This window comes from Choristoneura fumiferana, chromosome 2, assembly GCF_025370935.1.
Source record: "Choristoneura fumiferana chromosome 2, NRCan_CFum_1, whole genome shotgun sequence".
Classification (NCBI taxonomy): domain Eukaryota; kingdom Metazoa; phylum Arthropoda; class Insecta; order Lepidoptera; family Tortricidae; genus Choristoneura; species Choristoneura fumiferana.
Genome location: NC_133473.1, coordinates 16,490,327 through 16,509,608, shown reverse-complemented (window position 1 = coordinate 16,509,608; position 19,282 = coordinate 16,490,327). Strand labels below are relative to the sequence as shown.

The following is a 19,282-nucleotide window of genomic DNA, read 5'->3' as shown; positions in this document are numbered from 1 at the left end:
ACAGTGTTGGGTCTACTCACTGAATTCCAAATATTTGAACTTTACTTTGATCTGTCATTTCACTTCAACACGAAAAAAGCGAGAGATAGGATCAAATGTGTTGATTACAATCTTAAATTAAATTTTTGGTATTAAAAATATATCGATACCTCATAAATTACATGACAACGAAATATTTCCAAAATGTAAATTTTCCCGATCTTTTAAAAAAATATGCAACCTCGTTGCATGAAAGCCGCTTCTCTTGTTTTTGTTTTGTTGGAATAAATATATGTTAAATTGAATGAATTTTTAACAAATCGATTTATGTTTATGTAATAGAAATCTTATTAAAATTCATATTTAAAGGTTTACTAACATTTAAAATAAATTATACGTTTATTGTTCAACTCTTTTAAATAAACCCAAGATGAGGCTATTTGCAGTATTAAAAAATAAGTGTGACATTAGTACAATAAGTTCTAAGTTCAAATTACAATGCATGTTATGAGTATGAGATTTGTATTGTATCTACTGGACACTTTTTATGGTTTTAAATGTGATTATTATATTTGTTTCTTAATAATCGGAATCTATTGAAAAAAAATTGTGTTTGTTTTGTAAACAGGTAGGTATATGTGGTTTTATTCTTATGTTACATTTAAATTATGTTCTCGCTACTGAGGTGAAAATTTGTATGTGTCACACGAGGCCAAAGTTTTTTTGCATCTCGTGTATTTGAATCCCTTGCCGCTCTCAGGATTCTAACCTAGAATCACTCGCTAACGCTCGTGATTCAATTATAAACTCCTTCGCTTACTCGTGATTCAAAATCAACACTCGCAACAAAAAACAACTTTGCTCTCTTGTTGCACAAATAACTATTTCACGCTTTTTAGTCTAAAAGATCAAAGATACAATAGTTTAATGTAAGCTGCTGCAGTTTTCCGATGCAGACACGTTCATTATTGAGGAGTCCTGGTGCTTCATCACCCGTTTCATTTCACCATATGAATTACGATGGGCTTAAATTGCTTAGCAACTGTGTTAAAATAATTGAAATTCAACCCGTGAAGTGCTTGTTATTGAGTAGTCGCTCCGTTGGTCAAATGTGGCCTTCATCATCAGTTCCACTTCATCAAATGATGATTTTCAAGAACAAATGCACGAGTTACTACTAATATATCCAAATTACCATAGCTGTCCCTACAATATTTGAAGAGTTCCCTCGATTTCCTAAGGATCAAATCATCAGATCCTGATTTGGTGCTTATGGGACCTAACTGAAAGCATTCCTAGACAAAAAAAAAATTCAAATCGGTTCGTAATGACGGAGTTCTGAGGTAACATAAAAAAATACAACCGAATTAACAACCTCCTCCTTTTTTTGATGTCGATTAAAAAGCAATACCACTGCCCACAATCACATTTATGAACCGTAGTGAATTGAAGTGAATTGAATAAGCCGTCCAATTAGGTTGCCGATACAGCAACATGCATTCAATGATCTGACGGCCAAGTGGACATCTTCGTCAATAACGATGGTTGATTGGTACGGAGCGTAATTTCAGAATGGCTTAGTGCATTGGTTCGGGACCTGAGAGTAATATCCCCTAAAGGTGTGTACTGGATACAATCACCAGCATCAATATTTGACACAACAAAGTGTTCATAAATATCTAATACGATTCTTTTTCTAGTGCCGGTAGGACGTGTCTGATATTTAAGCACGCTTCGCTGTGGCAGATATTAATGCAGGTGACTGTACAATAATGACAGAAGAGGCACGCTGCTTTTGTTTATTTACCGACACATTGCATGAACCCTCTATAATGCATTGAAAAACCGGAAATTATGACCAGCTTAAAGTAAACTGTTTTGTTAGAAAAAGTTGTTTAAGGCACTTGTCTCACCGCCAGTGAGGAAACGATTGGCTATCGACTATTTTCTCGCTCAAGAAACGAACAAAAGATATAAGATCCTGTGTGAGTAAAAGAGACACATATATTAATAGTTGATCGCTGGCTGTTAACACTGTCGGCGAGAACTCGCTCTTACATCTTTTGTCGCAGCGACAAGAGCTATAAAACTCGCTGAGCTATAGATACTCGCTCAGCGATGTCAGCTTGGCGGCCGCCCCGCACGAGCGAGTCGAGTGGAGCGAGTAATCGCCCGTCGCACGCGAACACTCGCTTACAGCCGAGCGACAAAACTACACTCGCTTCTCGCTGCTCGCCCACTCGTTCCTAGTTACTCGCTCTACTCGCTTCTCGCTCATCGTCGGCGGTGGGACAAGTGCCTAAATGTGAAAATGTTATTGGTGCATTATAATAACATAGAAGTCGTTTTTATTAACATTGCATTCAAATTTCGAATATCTCTCTTCTAGTATCAGTAGAGATGACGTTTTAAACTAAATGAAATTTCACACAAATTTGACAAATCTCGAACGTTTACTTCATGTCTTGTTTAATTTTTTATTTAAAATGGAACGAAATCCTTAGAAAAATATTACTTAATTTTTTCGTAATGGCTACGGAACCCTATTTTAGGCGTGTCCGACACGCTCTTGGCCGGTTTTTCTCTCTCTTAAGCTCTAAGATTTCTGAAATATTGTGTTAATTATTGTAGTAAAAAATGTAGAAATGTAAACGCTAAGAAAACCAACACTCCAAGTTTCAGGCGAAATAATACACATAAGCAGAGCGATCGCTTTGAAGTAGAAGTTAAATCACCTATTTTACTCAGTAGCACTAATCAGGCTCGAACTCCTATAAAACCCAGTAGTTAGATTTATGTGAGTTTCACGAGCACTTCGTGCTTGTTTTGCATATGCCCGATAATTCCTACAGGGCCAATGGTATAGCTTAGTCCGGCTCCAACGCTCCGAGAAATTTAAAACCGTTAGAAAAATTTACAAATTTACACTTAAAGATTACTTAAGTTTTTCATCGTCATCTTCATCTAGCCCGGGTTTAGGGGGAGTGGATCGGGATTAGCAGTGCAGAGCAACTGTTCCGGATGGCTCAAGGCAGGGAGAAACTTTCAAAGCCAACGACCAACGACCACAGGTAAATTATGACCAAAGTTTTTGTTGTGTGTATTCGGTAGGTCTTAGAATAGGATGTAAACTATATTTCATACTTCGACGCGGACGGAGTCACGGGCAACAGCTAGTTTTTAAATTGCATAGCTCGACCTGTACATCTTCATCGCACAGCTACTTTGCGACTGCGCATATTCGTAGCGCATCTTTCTCGAACAGCTGCATAGCATATAGCACAAACCCTGGCTTATCGGTGATACTTGGTAATTCGGTGATACCGAGTTATAATCTTACGCTGAGCTCACAATAATGAAATGCAAGCAATTAGGTCTTCGTCTTCTTCTTCTCTTTTAAAATATGGCTTTTCTGTCCTAATTAATAGGACAATTTCGCCAGTGTCAAAGTATTCTCTTTGAGAGGGACGTTGCACGGTGATTGTAGTTTTCGCAACTTGATAGTAAAATTCCAGAAACCACGTGGAGACAACTTGCGCATTAAAAAATGTCAGACACGAGAGCAATATAGAATACGGTATTTGACAACTCCTGAATTTACCATATCTTAATATATTATTATGAAAATATAGATATACAGACAGTGTTTAGCGAAGAGAAAACTTAAATCGGTTGAAAATTGGATTTGTAGTGATTTTTTGAAAAATCTATATACCTGTCTTTTTCTCAAACGCTTTTCTTTATGCAGCAAGTATGGCGGTACTGGCGTGTGACGTCACATGCCAGTTTGTCTTTCTCTGTCTAATCTTGAATTTCAAACCTTTATAACTTTGTTATTTGTGAAGGTAGCTTAAAAATTGTTTCTCTATTCGATAACAGGCATTGTGTAGTTTTAATTTATAAAATATACACCAAATAGTCAAATACCGTATTTTGTGATCACTGTTCACTGTTAAGGTTAATCACCGCATAAAACACTATCAAAATTATACTTCAACTAGCCAAAGAAACAGAAATAGCAAAATTAGATATTGTCTACATCCGCCATGTTCGAATGCTACAAATCGAATCCAGCAATATTAGGTCGCTGCCAGCCCGATTGCAAGCATCAAAACTGACAGCTGCCATCGATTTTATATAGCTTATATTTCCTCAAAGTGAGATCTGTGTAAGATAATAACGTAGTATCACCGAATTTATTGCATAGGTCTACTTAGGTTCCTACCTCCCTAGTACGCAACGGTCGACTGCATTTGCCGATAGCATTGCATGCGGTCCACCAACGGCTCCGTGTTGCCATTACAGCAAGGAATCCTATTAACGATCGTTTATCCTAATGTAAGTCACGGGCTGATAAATCGAGCCGTACAAACCAATAATATTGCCTCCGGATACGCTCTAGATGCATTGCATCCTCGTAATTACTGCCTCATTGTTCCCGTAGTGCGGGAATCTATCAAGCAAATTTACTGTCGCTTGTGGTTAGCGCAATACCGATCTACAGTGTGCAAGCTAGTTTTGGTAGCTGCTCGCAGGATATTGTATAATATTTTATGTCAGACGAGCTTTAATTATTTAGGAGCACGGTTTATTACATCTTAGATGCTGTGTAGGTATGTCATGTGCGGGATTTGGCTTCTCACCGAAAATATTTTTTCTAAATTTTATATGGACGAACGTTTTCTGAAACTGTAAATTATTTAGGACATATTTCAAGACTATCCTATAGAACCCTATAGGTTAAGTAAGTTAGTTTCATAAAAAATCTGGAATACTTTCAGTTGATGACTTACGACATTATAAAACGGGTGGCAACATAATTATTTGGGAAAAAATATAGGCCTAAAATTAGAAAACCGTCATATAGCTTTATACAGCGTGCTATTGTGGTTTAACCTATGACCTCTTAAGCAGATAATCCCATGGGCCCATGTAAGAACTACACAGCCTAAGCCCTAATTTAAGCTCTTATTCTGAGAAGAGGCCCATATACATTAGTTAGAGCTGTTTTTTAACCCCCGACGCAAAAAGAGGGGTGTTCTAAGTTTGACCGCTATGTGTGTCTGTATGTCTGTCTGTGGAACCGTAGCTCTTAAACGGGTGGACCGATTTGAATGCGGATTTTTTTATTTGAAGTAAAGTTTTTTAGCGATGTTTCTTAGACATGTTTCATCAAAATCGGTTTAGCCGTTTTTGAGATATTGAAATTTGAAGTGAAAAGTCGGGGGTTTTCCGACTTTGCTGGTTATGTTATTAGTGACTTTAATCATTAGCATATTGGTTTGTTTCGCTGCTTAAATTTTACTATACTTATTAAGTATACGGGTTTAATTTAAGCATAAAAGTTCAATTTAAACTTCTTGGTAATTAAACTAGCGTCATGAAGATCTGAATCAGGTATCAGGAGAAGTTTACGACGACAAAGTTTCAGCACCGGCAATGCCACGTGAGGGAATAACTTTGGTACACGTAATTACGTATTATACAGCAAATTTTGTCCTGTACTATAAGGCAATATTGTTTAGTACCCAATTCAGTAATCAATTCAATGATCTTATGTATTTTCAGTTATTTATTTCATATCTAAAGTTTCCCTAAAGTGGACGAGGAGGGGTTCACATTGGTGCAGAAGAAAAGCAAAGCTAGCTAGAAACCTTGCAAGAGTCAGTGTAGCAGTGTGCAGAACCGGTCCAAGGCTCCGGAGGGCAGCGACGCCGAAAACGGCACTGTATTCGCGTCTGCATCACACCGTCGCAGTCGCAGATGTGGTGGAATACGTCCGCCGGAAGAGCGGATACACGTTGAGGGTGTTCCAGCTGCAGTCGCACCAGCACCACTGCACTTCAGCTCGGTTGTGTTGCGCGTGCCGCGGCTGCTGATGGAGACCATTGTGAGTGCTGCCTTATCTGGCCGAAAGACATCGTGCTCCGGCAGTTCTGGGACACAATGCCACAGATCAATGCGACGTCAGGGAAAGTGACTCAACGGGGTCACGCACGCCGTTTTGTCACCTAATTCATTGTTTAGTTTTAAATATTGTGTGTGTGTGTTTTTTCATTTGTAAGTATGTTAGTCTTTAACTATTTATTGTATGGGCCGTATTACCTGAAATTAACGAAGATTTATTTGTAAATTGTTTAAATTATTTATAAGTATAGTTAGATAGCAAAAAAAGCCCCGAAAGTCAAGGCTAAATAAATTAACATCGATTGCTTAGATTGTATTTATTTTGCCATGATCCTTCTCAACTGCAATTTAAATAAAAAAACAATGCAACCGCAAGTATTTAATGCGCTACTGATCTGCAGGGTAATGGCGCTTATAATTACCTCCAAATTTCAAATGAAAGTAGTTTAAAAAAAAGTATACTAGCGTTTACCCGCGGCTTCGCACGCGTAAATCATTAGATACAGCAGTTGAATTGAAATTCCGGGATTTTATTAAATTCTCGTGGGAATTCCCTAAAATTACATCGTGGTTTTCATTGACGTTAAATTAAAACACTCATGCCAAATTTCATGACTCTAAACACAGAGGTTGTTATTTAGAAATTTTATCCCTATCCCGTGGGAATATCGGGATAAAAAGTATCCTATGTTTTAATCCAAGTTATAAACTAACTTATTGCCAAGTTTCAGCGTGAAGAAGTAACAAACATACTCACTCACTCACAAACTTTCACATTTATAATATCAGTAGGATAATCTGGTCAACTGGTCATGTCTGGTCAACTGATTTGATAATTAAAAATATTTTTATGGTTAAGTACGTACCGCAAAAGGAAAAAAACGGAGCCCTAATAGGATCATTTTGCTATCCATGTATCGTCAAATACGCAAGTCTGCTACCAAAAGCGATCAAAAGATTAAGTCATTTCATTGTTATACATTGTTATTTACATTACATTGTTATTTGTAAGTTCCATACAAATTGCCGTAACGGAAAAATCTATAGGCCTTTCCGGTTGTCCTAGAAACTTGAAATTTGTATACATATTTGTGTATATTGTGAACTTATAGCATAGCTGGAAAAGTCTGAAAATCTTATTTTTGCGTGTGTCTCTATGCCATGGTCCATCAAAAATAACCCCACACGGCACGGCATAAGTCTTGCTTAGGAAAATTTACTTATTTGTACTGAACCCTCGGTGCGCGACTCCGAATCGCACTTGGCCAGTTTTTTAGTATTTATTATACACGGTTTTATCTTTTTTTAAACGTTTTAGTTCCATAATAAATAACTGAATAGAATAAAATTCTTAGCCCGCAGGAATTTCGACGAATCCGTCCTTATTCCCTCTTTCCTTCATAAATAGAAGGGATTTCTCTCATCTTTTTTAAATACATATCGGGTTAATTAATTAATCAACTAATCTTTTTTTATCGTAGGTAAATATGAAAAAGAACGGGATTTAACCAATGTGCGTTTCTCTCTAAAATAGTTGAAATCCCGAATGGGAGGTTTTGCAATTTAGTGCGAAACAATCAGCCTATGTTTGCGTAAAGTCGATTGTCGACTATAAACATTCCACGCCGGAAATTAGCTCTTGCCCGGATGTGTGGAGGAATGCGTCCGAATGAAACTCTATTTCTTTTAGTTCTGTATTCAATTCATTGCCAATTTAATTACAACAGTGTGTGTTCTTAAATAATGGATAGAGGACGCTCTATTGTTGGTCGCTAAATGGTTTTTCAGTCTAATGTAACGTTTCTATTCGTTTTATTTCCGAAACAAAATAAATATTTTCATTCTCTTCTACTAACTATAATGCTCTTTTTTGTAACTCAATGTAGGCAATATATTTAAAGCGCGTATACGAATAAATGATATTGATACAAATAATTTCCAATGCAGAAAACAGCAGCATTGTGACTAATGACAATATTTCCTTCAATAAGAAAAGCTATCAAACGTCGACGGATCACAACTTATTACTGTGGCAAATGAACCGATATCAGACTATATGTTTCTTTATCAAAGCAGCCAGCTTTGTTAGAGCTCTGTGTGACTGTGTATTTCCCTATGAGGCAATATTGAGCTGAATGATAGGGTGGGGTTGGAAGGTCTAGCTTAGTTGATCGCTGGTCTCACCGATGAGGGAAAATTCATACAAGCCACGGGCGCCTTCCGTTGCGCCGTTCGTTGTTATGTCGCGGAAATGGATTCCCAAACGGAAAAGTCGAAGTGAAGACTTCGTGTTTTGCTACCGGCGTTGTTTTCATTGTATTTACTGGAGGTAAACAAACTTTCAATTTGGCGTAGATGACCGTTGCCTTCGGAAAACGAGAAGCGTGAACACTAACGCTGTTTCCATAGTCCGAAATCGTTCGAGATCTGAATAAATTTTACCGTTTTCGCAACATAGAGGTACCGTTTTTACACGCTTTATATTTATTTCATCTGTAGTTATGTAAGTATACTTCGATTTTCATCCACTTCCAATTATGGAATTGATAAGAAACTTGGCATTCATGAATAGTTAGTTCTGATGACAATAAAATAATATAGTACCATCGAATTGATTTAGTGATGGAGCCGTAAACAAGGCCCTGGAAGTTCAAGAAAGAGCAACGTAACCTTAAGTAATATTTGGATGCACTTTGTCCCAGACTGATACAGATCTGTTCACTCACGAAGGCGCGCTTCTACGTAGCTAATTATCAATGTGTACGAGTAAACCTCGGTACTTACACGTTGCCTTAGTCTCAGTGTGCGTGACTGATGGTACGCTTGCGACTGAGGAGACTACTGACACGTTTAAAACTACAATATTAAAATATGGAGGGGCGCGCCTTCGTGAGTTAACAGATCTGTACCCAGGGTCTAATTTATTTATTTATTTATTAATCACATTTTACAAAAATAACAAGTTACGCAGGGTTACCATTAAAGCGTGTTTCTTTTTTACTATTTCTATTTATTCAGTTCCTCTAAGTTTTTAGGTCCTTGCAAACATTAAATTTCATTATGCTAGAAGGTATATACCAATATGATCATCTTTTTAAAAAAATACTAAAGTAATAAAAACCAAAAGTATTAAATAAGATGACATTGAATACTGAGAAATATTTAAGTAATCTAAGTTTAATCTTAATGAAGTTAAAAGTGTCATCGAAGGGCACTTTTCTTGGTAACAATTAAATACTACTAACTTATTACTAATTCCCATTATCTGGTAAGTTGATTATCCTCGATCATGAAAGGTCTCCTGAAAGTGTTTGCCACTTAATGCGATTAGCCATTTTTTGATTAAATTTAAAGTTGCTCGCTAAAACCATAAATTTCAATAAAGAAAATTTCTTCACAGACATTTTTAGGCGACGTTTAGAATTGTAATTTAAAAAGTTTTTTAATTTAATTTTGATTTTATGGAAAAAAGAATTGGAATAAAACTTTATTTTCCTAATTTACTTTAATTCGATCTTTAAGTTTATGCCCGTTTGAGCTCTGTATACTTTTTATTAGTTCGTGATTAAATTTTAAATTTACGTAGGTACTGTAAAATGAAACTTTTTTCAATTTAAACCGCTCCGTTCATCCAAGTGACAAAATTAAACCTTTATGCCAAAATTAAACCTTGTATACTTAAAATGGAAGAAAAAAATAATTTTACATGTAAGTAGCTTAAAAACTTAAAGTATTAGTCATATCAAGAACTTTTACTCTGTGTCTTTGATTGCAAAATAAATCCAAAATTGACAACAAGAACCTACACCGGTCTCCATTTCAATAAGTATTTTTATTGTGATCTTATGCGCGTAGAATATTTCTAAAACACTTTCTAAACTATACAACGGTGTGTCTCAACCCATTAGCAGAGCATTAATACTGCTGATTTATATCCTAGCTTTTAGTATCGAGGTGCGGGGTGTGTACGTTTTCGTGTTTACTAAACGTCATCATTGTTTACTCCTCAAAAATGAGATATTTCAACAAGGCAGTATGCTTGTCTATTTGCGTGTTGTTTTTTGTACCGTAAGGTCGGGGTACTTTGGCCCTGAAGGGTAACATTGGCCCTTGGATATAACTAGTCCTGGTTTTGTTATTATTGCTTTAAGAATATAGCTCTCTGCCATGTGGTTGATGTTAATTGATCGATCACGTTTTTATTTCACGCTTTATTTTATGTTGTTTATGTGGTTTTCATATGGGCCGAAGTAACCTGAAATGGGTCAAAGTACGACCTTACGGTAATGAATTTTTTGTTTGTTTTATAAACTTACCTTAGAGAAAGCAACAGGATTGAACGGCATTGCGGTTTCTTTACTGGGAACAAAATAAGCAGCCTAAGGTATAAAATATACCTAAACTTGGAAGATTCCGCATAAAATACGAAATCCTTAGAAAAATATTACAAATCTTTTCGTAATACGGAACGGAACCCTATTTTGGGCGTGTCCGACACGCTCTTGGCCGGTTTTAATTATTATTACACTAAAAAGTTTATTCGAAGAAGCAATGTAAAGCAAAATGGTTGATGTTTGTAGCGTGATAGGCAGGGGTCGAACAAAAAGTGCCGATGACGTCAAACCACTTATAGGATGATTTCAAATAGTATTTTTGATTTTCATAAACAATTATCACTTATCATTTATCTGCCTCTTTATTAAACGATATGACATTTATTTTATTCACTGAATTACATTGATTTATTTACGATTATTTTGTTACTTCATTAATGCTACTTTGTTACTACATGTCACACGGAAGTTTAAATAAAAACATCATCTTGTGTGCAAGATTACGTCATTTTTACGTCATCCGCACTTTTTGTCCGACCCCTGGTGATAGGGTACGTCAGTTGTGTTTAATTATTTGCTCATATTACACCCGGTATAGTAGGTTAGGTTAGGTTGGTTTTTTATGAAAGTTTCGAAAAAAAAATAGCTTCAGAGAAAATCCCGAGTTGGCAAATTAAACAGTTTGGCAAATGAAATATTTGGATAACGTGAGTTGGGAAAAGGCAGAGACCCGAGTCAGACTCAGTGTTGTGACTTTAATCATCGATCGTATCCAGATATAGATAGAAATTTTGCAAAAAGTCGCCAGATTGTGAAATTGTTGTTTTCGGTTTGATCGTCTGTGTTAGTCATTAAATTACCTTAGTTATGCTGTGAGATCTGCATAGAATGGTAGTTTAGCATGCATGTCTGTCCGTGCGTCAGGCAGGTGCACTGAGACTACTTCCACTAACTATGCCACTAGTATGCAACTCCTTTTACATTATCCGATTCAATATAAAGACAAAATAAAATGATAGGTCTGAACACTAGGTGGTGGTCGCCTAAGAAGCCGTGGTGGCCTAGTAGTTTGACCTATCGCCTCACAAGCAGCGGACCGTGGGTTCAAATCTCAGCTCGCACCTCTGAGTTACACCAATATTACATTTAAAATTTACCACGATCTTTATGGTGTAGGAAAACATCGTGAGGCAACCTGTACTAACCTGCGAAGCAATTCAATGGTGTGTATGAAGTTCTCAATCCACACTGGGCCCGCGTGGGAACTGCGGCCAAAGCCCTCTCATTCTGATGCTTGCTGGCATTATTTCTTGCAACTTTGGGAGTATGCTTGCTTGATCTGTTATTTTCATGCTTGCTTGCATTCTGGCTTGTATACTTGCTTGCATGCTTGCTTGATTGCTTGCTTCTTTGAAATGTTTATGCTTCACGCGAGCGAAGCATGCTCACTTGCAAGCTTGCTTGCATGCTTAAATGCAGCCTTGAATGAATTCTTGCTTGCATTATTGCTTGCAACTTTGGGAATATGCTTGCTTGATCTGTTGCTTGCATGCTTCCTTGCATTCTGGCTTGCATGCTTGCTTGTATGCTTGGTTGCATGCTTGCTTGCTGGCTGGGTTAATGCTTGCTTGCATGCTTGATTGCATGCTTGAATGTAGCCTTGGATGCACTCTTGCTTGCACTATTTCTTGCACATTTAGGAGTTTGCTTGCTTGATTTATTGTTTGCATGCTTGCTTGCATCTGGCTTGCATGCTTGCGTACATGTTTCCCTATATGCTTGCTTGCATGCTTGAATGCATGTTTGCTTAGATGCTTGCTTGCATGCTTATTGCATTCTTGCTTGCATGCTTATTGCATCCTTGCTTGCATGCTTGAATGCAGTCTTGAATGCATGCTTGCTTAATTGCTTGCTTCTTTGAAATGTTTATGGTTCACGTGAACATAGCCGTGGGTAAAAGCTAGTTATTTATATAGGTATTGTACCTCCAGAATGGGCAAAGTATAAAAACTTTTCAAATTATAAATGTGAACACAATTGTACATTGGTTTTAAACATTTTTTTTTTCAATTTACATTTCTCATTCTTACACATTTTGACACTAAATACTTAACCCTGGGTTAGATTAAGTTATATGTAAGGTCGGAATATATTAGTGAGCTAATTGACAATATATGGCACTGCTGTAGTGTATAGGTATTGAAAAGAGTGAAGGACGTCGAGAGAAGTTGATCGCACAGATACTCGTATTTGTCGTAGAGTTAACACAAAGTGAAGTATCCTTTTAGGGGTACGTAATTCACAAAGGCTTTAAATTGGATTTTTTAAAAATAATTAAACCTATTCCGTGTCGCAAAGTGTAAATTTCTAAATTTGGTTTCGAATCACGTATACTGTTTGCGAACGCTAGATATAGTTCACTGTATCGCACTTAATAATTTCAAACTAAAAGGACCACTTGAAATTCAATACGTTCAAGTGAACTTCCAAAGCGCACAGTTATTCAGGTGATTAAGTTAATACAAAACTATACTAAACCAATGTAAGTATATTTATTTAAAACAATCTTACATTCAACTTAACAATTACAAATATTATCAAAACGGTGGTTGTATTAACATAATAGTAAGTACAATAATAATTCTCAGGCTATACAAATAATGAAAACAAGTACCGGAAATAGCGAAACGATGGTTACTTTAACGTCAATCGACATACAATGACAGAACTTTTATCAGATAAAGACTTGGTATTGGCTTTATGCTGGTACTAGATAATTATGTAAACATGGTTTTTCGATGATTTTAGGTTGATTTATAATTTTCACGTCTCTCCTCATACGTTTTGCTAAATGATTGTGAAATGAGCTCCTACACACAGTTTTTGCAAGTCTTTGTAATTACCTATCTTTTAACAATATCCGCGCTCGTTACACAAAACATTTACACCAAATAATAATGATCTCGATAATGTAAAAAAATATTTGGAAATGTTTTAAAGGTGGGTGGAACACAGTGTACTAAATAAGGTTGTACGGATAATTAACTCAACGTAGGGGCTATTTTCATATTTTTACGAATTTTGAATATTGAGAATATTCTCAGAAATATCAGAGCCCTTCAAAATTAACAAGCTAATAAAGCTATAAAAACAAACTCTAAATTCATCGTTTTACAGAGGCGATGTGAAATAATTTGGGCTCCTATTTGTTGTCATGACTCTTCCCATCGTCTATGTAAAACGATACCAATGTTTAATTATGGATACTTTTACTAGATAAACATATATTAGAATAAGTTATAAAATACGTTATTTTAATTCTTGTATGCTGAAACTTCTTCCTCTTCTTTCTTCACGGCTTGGATCAGGACCAATGACATGACAGCATTCACCACCTTAAAAATAATCTCGTTTATTTCTCTGACCATGTAATGTGGTGTGAAAATATAATGTGGTTCCTCAATGAAATATTAAGGACTCCCATTTTTTAAATCGATGACTAATAAAAGTTTGGTAGCCTCATTTGAGTAAGTAATTCACAAAATAAAGAACAAAAATTTACCCTAATTTTTAGACAAACAGTCAACACAATTAATTTTAATATGGGTATCTTTTACGCCTGTCATTGTTTTTAACCAACTTAAAAAAGAGGGAGTTATAAATTCGGCAGTTTTTTTTTTCAAGAATATTTTTTTTGGAAATGTTTAGCAAATGTTAGCCCTTAATTTTTTTCTGCAATGTATGTATGTGTGTATGTAAACTCTTTATTGGACAAAAGTAAAGAAATAAAATACAATTTAAATTACAATTTGAGATACTTGTACAAATGCGGACTTATTCCGTTAAGGGATCTCTACCAGTCAACCTTGAGTGCTTAAGAGGGGCATCAGTTGCGTACTGACAAAGAGTGAGTTTAAGAGTGGAAAATAAAATAAATAAATATCATGGGACACTTTACACCAATTGACCTAGTCCCAAACTAAGCAAAGCTTGTACTATGGATAAACATACTTATATAGATAAATACATACTTAAATACATATTGTGAACATCCAAGACCCGAGAAGAATCATTCGTATTATTCATACAAATATCTGCCCCGGCCGGGAATAGAACCCGGAACCTCAAGCGTCGTAGTCAGGTTCACTAACTACTTGGCCATCCGGTCGTCAAATGTTTATGTGAAAGATGCGAAAAAAAATCTGTGTGATGTTCTGTGACGAAAATTCTGTGTATTTAACTCCTGAAAGAGGTGATAAATTTTGTTTGTGTTTAATTATCTGCTTATGCAAGAGCAACTCCAGAAATCGCATGACTGTTTGTACTTTTGAAGTGTCAATAAAAAAAACTTACCGCAACCATACACGCAGCAAGTACAATGCCAGCCAACCATCCAGTCTTGCCTTCAAGGTACCATGTTAGCTCATCGATGCAGCCATGGAAGTAAGCATTGCCAGTAACAGAGTCACGGCATTCGGATGGTAAGGGTTTACGCATGCTAATGTAGTCCATCGGACCGTCCGCACCGCAGCAACCAATCTGTCGACATTAGACAAAGAAATAACATATTTGTAGCTCTTAAGCTGTCAATTGCAACGTTAGGTTCGTAGTCCCTTTTGTGACCCCATCTGAAATGCCCTCCCGATTCACGACCCCTCCTGTATAATGGAGCATGTCAAAAGAAAAAACACAGTTTATTGTCGCTGCAGACATTATGCTTGATTTAGGAGAGTCCGTAGCCCCCATAGGAATAATTGAAAGTGCTTCGTTTGTGAGATTCTGTATCGATACACATTATTTTGACGAAATAGTTTTTGATGAAGCAAAAACTATTTTAACACACACTTTTTTTGTTGAAAGTTAACTGCGAGATTATAACATCAAAAATATGTTCAAAAGACAACTTTTAAGATTTGGTTACTATAATAAAATAACATTAGTATAAAACATCGTCAAAAAAGTCATGATAACAATGCGACAAAACTGCATATACTTAACACGAAAGGAGACAACAATTGAACATTTTTCATTTACTGCATGAAAACGCGTCGCTGTTAAGTTAGTCATGAAGTCTGTTGCTCATCCATAGTCGATCAAGTTTAATTATCACAATAAAAAAATAAAAATCTTCTGTTACATGCATAATGCTTCCAAACATGTAGAATACAATCGCGTTTGCCTCCAAAGAACATAGTTCGCGGTCAATCGGGAGTCAGACCATTTGATTAGGTACGGTTCGTATCTGGCCCTATACTACGAAGTGAAAAACTCGAACTTCGTATGTTGCCATCCCGCTGACGCTTATGTCATTTAATACACGAGTGAAAGGGACGGTGCGATACGAACTTCGATTTTCGAGTTTCGTAGTAGCCCCTCTGTCCCGGCGACCATACGTTAGCAGCACGTCATTCCCCTCTATGCACTTTCCGACTCGGCTGTTGTACGCAAAACGCGTTTTGCTGTTTGCTTCGTTAGCTGTCACGGTGCGATTTTGCTACTTTTTTTATATGAGCAATGTCAAATTGGGAACGGGAAAAATTGTACGTAAACGGAATAGAGAATTGATTGACACAGAGCATAGCTTCATGACAACTAGAGAACGTATTTTACAGTCGGAAAAACGAATCCACGTATCATCCATCATGTCCCTTTATTTGATATTTAGGTTTTGGTAACATACATGTGCTATGAAATTGATAAAGGAGAATAACGAACTTCAGCTTCTTCGACTTAAAAAACCGTTTTTAGGAGAAAAAAATAACATTTGCCTTACAAAATATGTAAACAGTAGTATATATACAAGTTACATACACTAAAGTCAAATATATTTTCAATTTTAACGTGTACACACGACAGAAGAATAGAAATGTCACCCGAGCTAAAAGCACGAGAGGCATATATTTGGCTAAAAATCAGATTTTATTTTCCAGGTTTAATCTGAGTGATCTGTAACGACTATCTGTAGTTAATTGAGGAAGGTACCTACTTGTAAAATACTTTTTTCTTTCTTAACTTACCCCTTCTTGTACCATCCTCAGAATTTCCCTGCTGCCTTCATGCTGGGGATTGTTCATGAGTCGCACGATGACATCTCTGATCAGCGGTTGAATGCCCGAGTCGTAAGTGGAAAAGTCCAGGACAACGCACGAGCCGATCAGGCCGAAGACGAAAGAAGCTATTTGCGATCCTATGTACTGAAAAAGAATGGCGCGTTGAGAGTCGAAAGAAACTTTTGTACTTTTTTTTAAACAAAGGTTTTTGTTGATGTTAGTTTTTATTAGAGTCTGGCCAATGAAAGATGAACCTGCAAAACCGCCGCAAATTCAAAAAATTTGCAGATGGTATCACCATAGAATAAGTAATAGTACAAGTACAGAAGCTTCCCTGCCGTACAAAAGTGACGATTAGGCATAAAAATCGTGCCTACTTTATGCTTCTCTGTCTATAGTATGAACATAAAAAGGTTAATACGAATATTTTTGAGAAAAAGTGAATCTTAGGAGCCACAATTGTATAGACCAGTTCCACAATTGTATTGAACAGTTCTAAAAGGGATTTAGTATCAAAATATATCCAGACACTTAAAATCCTACATTTTATTCTTCAACTAAATTCATCATCATCCACCGTAGGACGTCCACTGTTGGACATATGCCTCTCCCATAGACTTTCAGTTGTTTCGGTTTGAAGCGGCTTGCATCCACCGTAACCCGCGGCTTAACCAAGGTCATCCACCAACCAAGTCCATCTCGCTGGTGGACGTCCTACGCTGCGCTTGCTGATCCGTGGTCTCCATTCGAGAATTTTTCGGCCCCTACGACCATCCGTTCTTCGTGCTATATGGCCTGCCTATTGCCACTTCAACGAGCTAATAGGGATTTTGACACCATTAAAAGATAATTCGAAGACTGACTCCAGTAAAAAAACGCTTTATTTTAGCCCTGAAAGCCAGATTAATTTTCGATTAACTGCAAAATTAGATTTTTTGTTGCTTTAAAACAAATAAATAGTTAGTTGATTGAGTGTGCGAACAAGTGACGTCATAAGTTTCTATTTCCATTCAAACTCTATAGGAGAATTGTGTTTTGACAGCTCATAAAAAGTAATAATTAGTGGTATCAACATAGCTATTCGCTCCAACTAAATTAAACTTAATTAAATTTAACTTCAACTAAATTATATACTCGTAGGTACGGCCAATACACACAATCAAATAGTATTCCTTACTGAAAAAGGTACATCTTTGGATGTTATCAGCTTTCGCTACCTCTTGAATGTTGATATTATTATCAACTATATAAAAATACCCTTGCTCTGAATGTTCAAATTATAAACAAAGAAAAACAGACCAAGATTGTACACCGATGTTAGTAGAGGGACCTGTTTTTTTTTCAAATTTATAATTTGAAAAAGAAAGTGTTTTGTTTCAGTCACACACTTGCATACCCTTCAGAATTATTGTAAATACATTGCATATTTATGTACACACGATAAAACCAATTTTCATATAAGAAAGAAACTATAGGTAGGTACTGCTAAACTTTACTAGCCTTAAGTTAAAATAAAGAAGGCTTTTGTTTTGGGTACTAGATAACAGATAGACCTAATAATCTACATCTATTATATACGAAATTAATGTAAACACATACTTCTTCACGCCTAATTTATTTAGTGTGTAAAATGAGGCACTTGGGTTACACCATTATGAATTGGCAATCCCAAGAAACAATCCTAATAAAAATGCTTTATTTTTTATTTCCGAACTCCAAAACCAGATTAATACGCATTAATACGCAATTAACGGTATATAAAATTATATTTTTAAGTACTTAAAAATCAATAAATAGCCAATAACTAATGTAACATTTTGCTTTTATCTTACAAAACTGTGAAGGTAGCGTTTCACATTTAATTAAAAATAAGTCAAATTAAAATTATATATTGAATTTTCCTTACGTCTACTTTGATTATTTTTATATTTCACTTTATCTATCGATTTGTGGCACTCAATAAAGAATATTTATAGTGTGCTTGCGTTGCTTCTTACCGCATACAACAACATGACGTTTTCCATAAGCGCGGCGCCGCAACCAAGAAAGGCTACAACCATGATGACCAGAGACCCGATGAGGATGATGTAAATGCCTATGAAGTACTTCTGTAGTTCCAAAACCCGCATCCATTCGTTGAACCCTGGCTCTATGCAGATCCAGAGGCAAAGTGCGAAGATGGAAATGCCGAATAACTGAAAATAAAAAGCAAAAATGACACTCAAATTCAACATAGATCTTAATCATCATAATGTCAGTCGGAAAATTATCTTCTACGGGATCCCCAAGGATATGGCCACAATTAATGGTCTGATAGCAGCCTAAATGTCTGTGACTAGACTTTTTTTTTAAATAACCCTAATAAGCTATTTAGTGTACGATTCTTACCAACCAGAGGCCATAACCTAAGGTACGAATGCTCATAATTGCATTACCCATTTCTTTCTATCATCATCCTATAACGTTTAACAGAAAGAAGTAGTGAAAGTAATTGTGATTCCGAATGCGTTAGACATTTACGGCTCCAGGCCCCGCCGAGCGTGCAGCAAACTACTATTAATAATAAATAATTAAATACCTAATTGTTTATAAAACAATATTGCAAAGTCAATCAATCAATCATTTTATTTGTCGAAACATGTACTTCTACATCATATAATGTACTAGGAGGCATACAAAATATATAGGTATTCAATAAATGTCATGCATGTTTTGTTATTGATATTATTGTTCATCATCAACAAAACAAAGAAAACGATAAGATGAATACAAATTTGACCGCGCTTAAGAACATAACGCATGTACATAACTAACATAAACGCGCCGGACCCTAAAAGCAATAAAACTAGGCCTAAGATAAAATACGAACAATAGTGATGTCGGGGGCTAAAAGTTTTATAATCTCATTAATGCCGTGAGTGTGCCGACTTTTATTCGGTGGTATAACAGATCCAGTCATCCACGGAACCCTTGGAAACGACACAGAGTAAATATATCACACTAGGTGATCTC

At 36.2% G+C, this 19,282-nt stretch overlaps 1 protein-coding gene across 1 annotated transcript; it reads right to left on the bottom strand.

Moving 5' to 3' along the window:
* Window positions 1-12,755: 12,755 nt before the first annotated feature.
* Window positions 12,756-18,465, bottom strand: LOC141444962 (tetraspanin-2A-like; the record flags this gene model as incomplete). Its single annotated transcript, XM_074110746.1, is given in 4 exon segments — window positions 12,756-13,615; window positions 14,574-14,759; window positions 16,238-16,414; window positions 18,268-18,465. Coding segments are annotated over 4 exon segments (642 nt in total), but the record flags the coding sequence as incomplete, so codon positions are not given.
* Window positions 18,466-19,282: the final 817 nt, after the last annotated feature.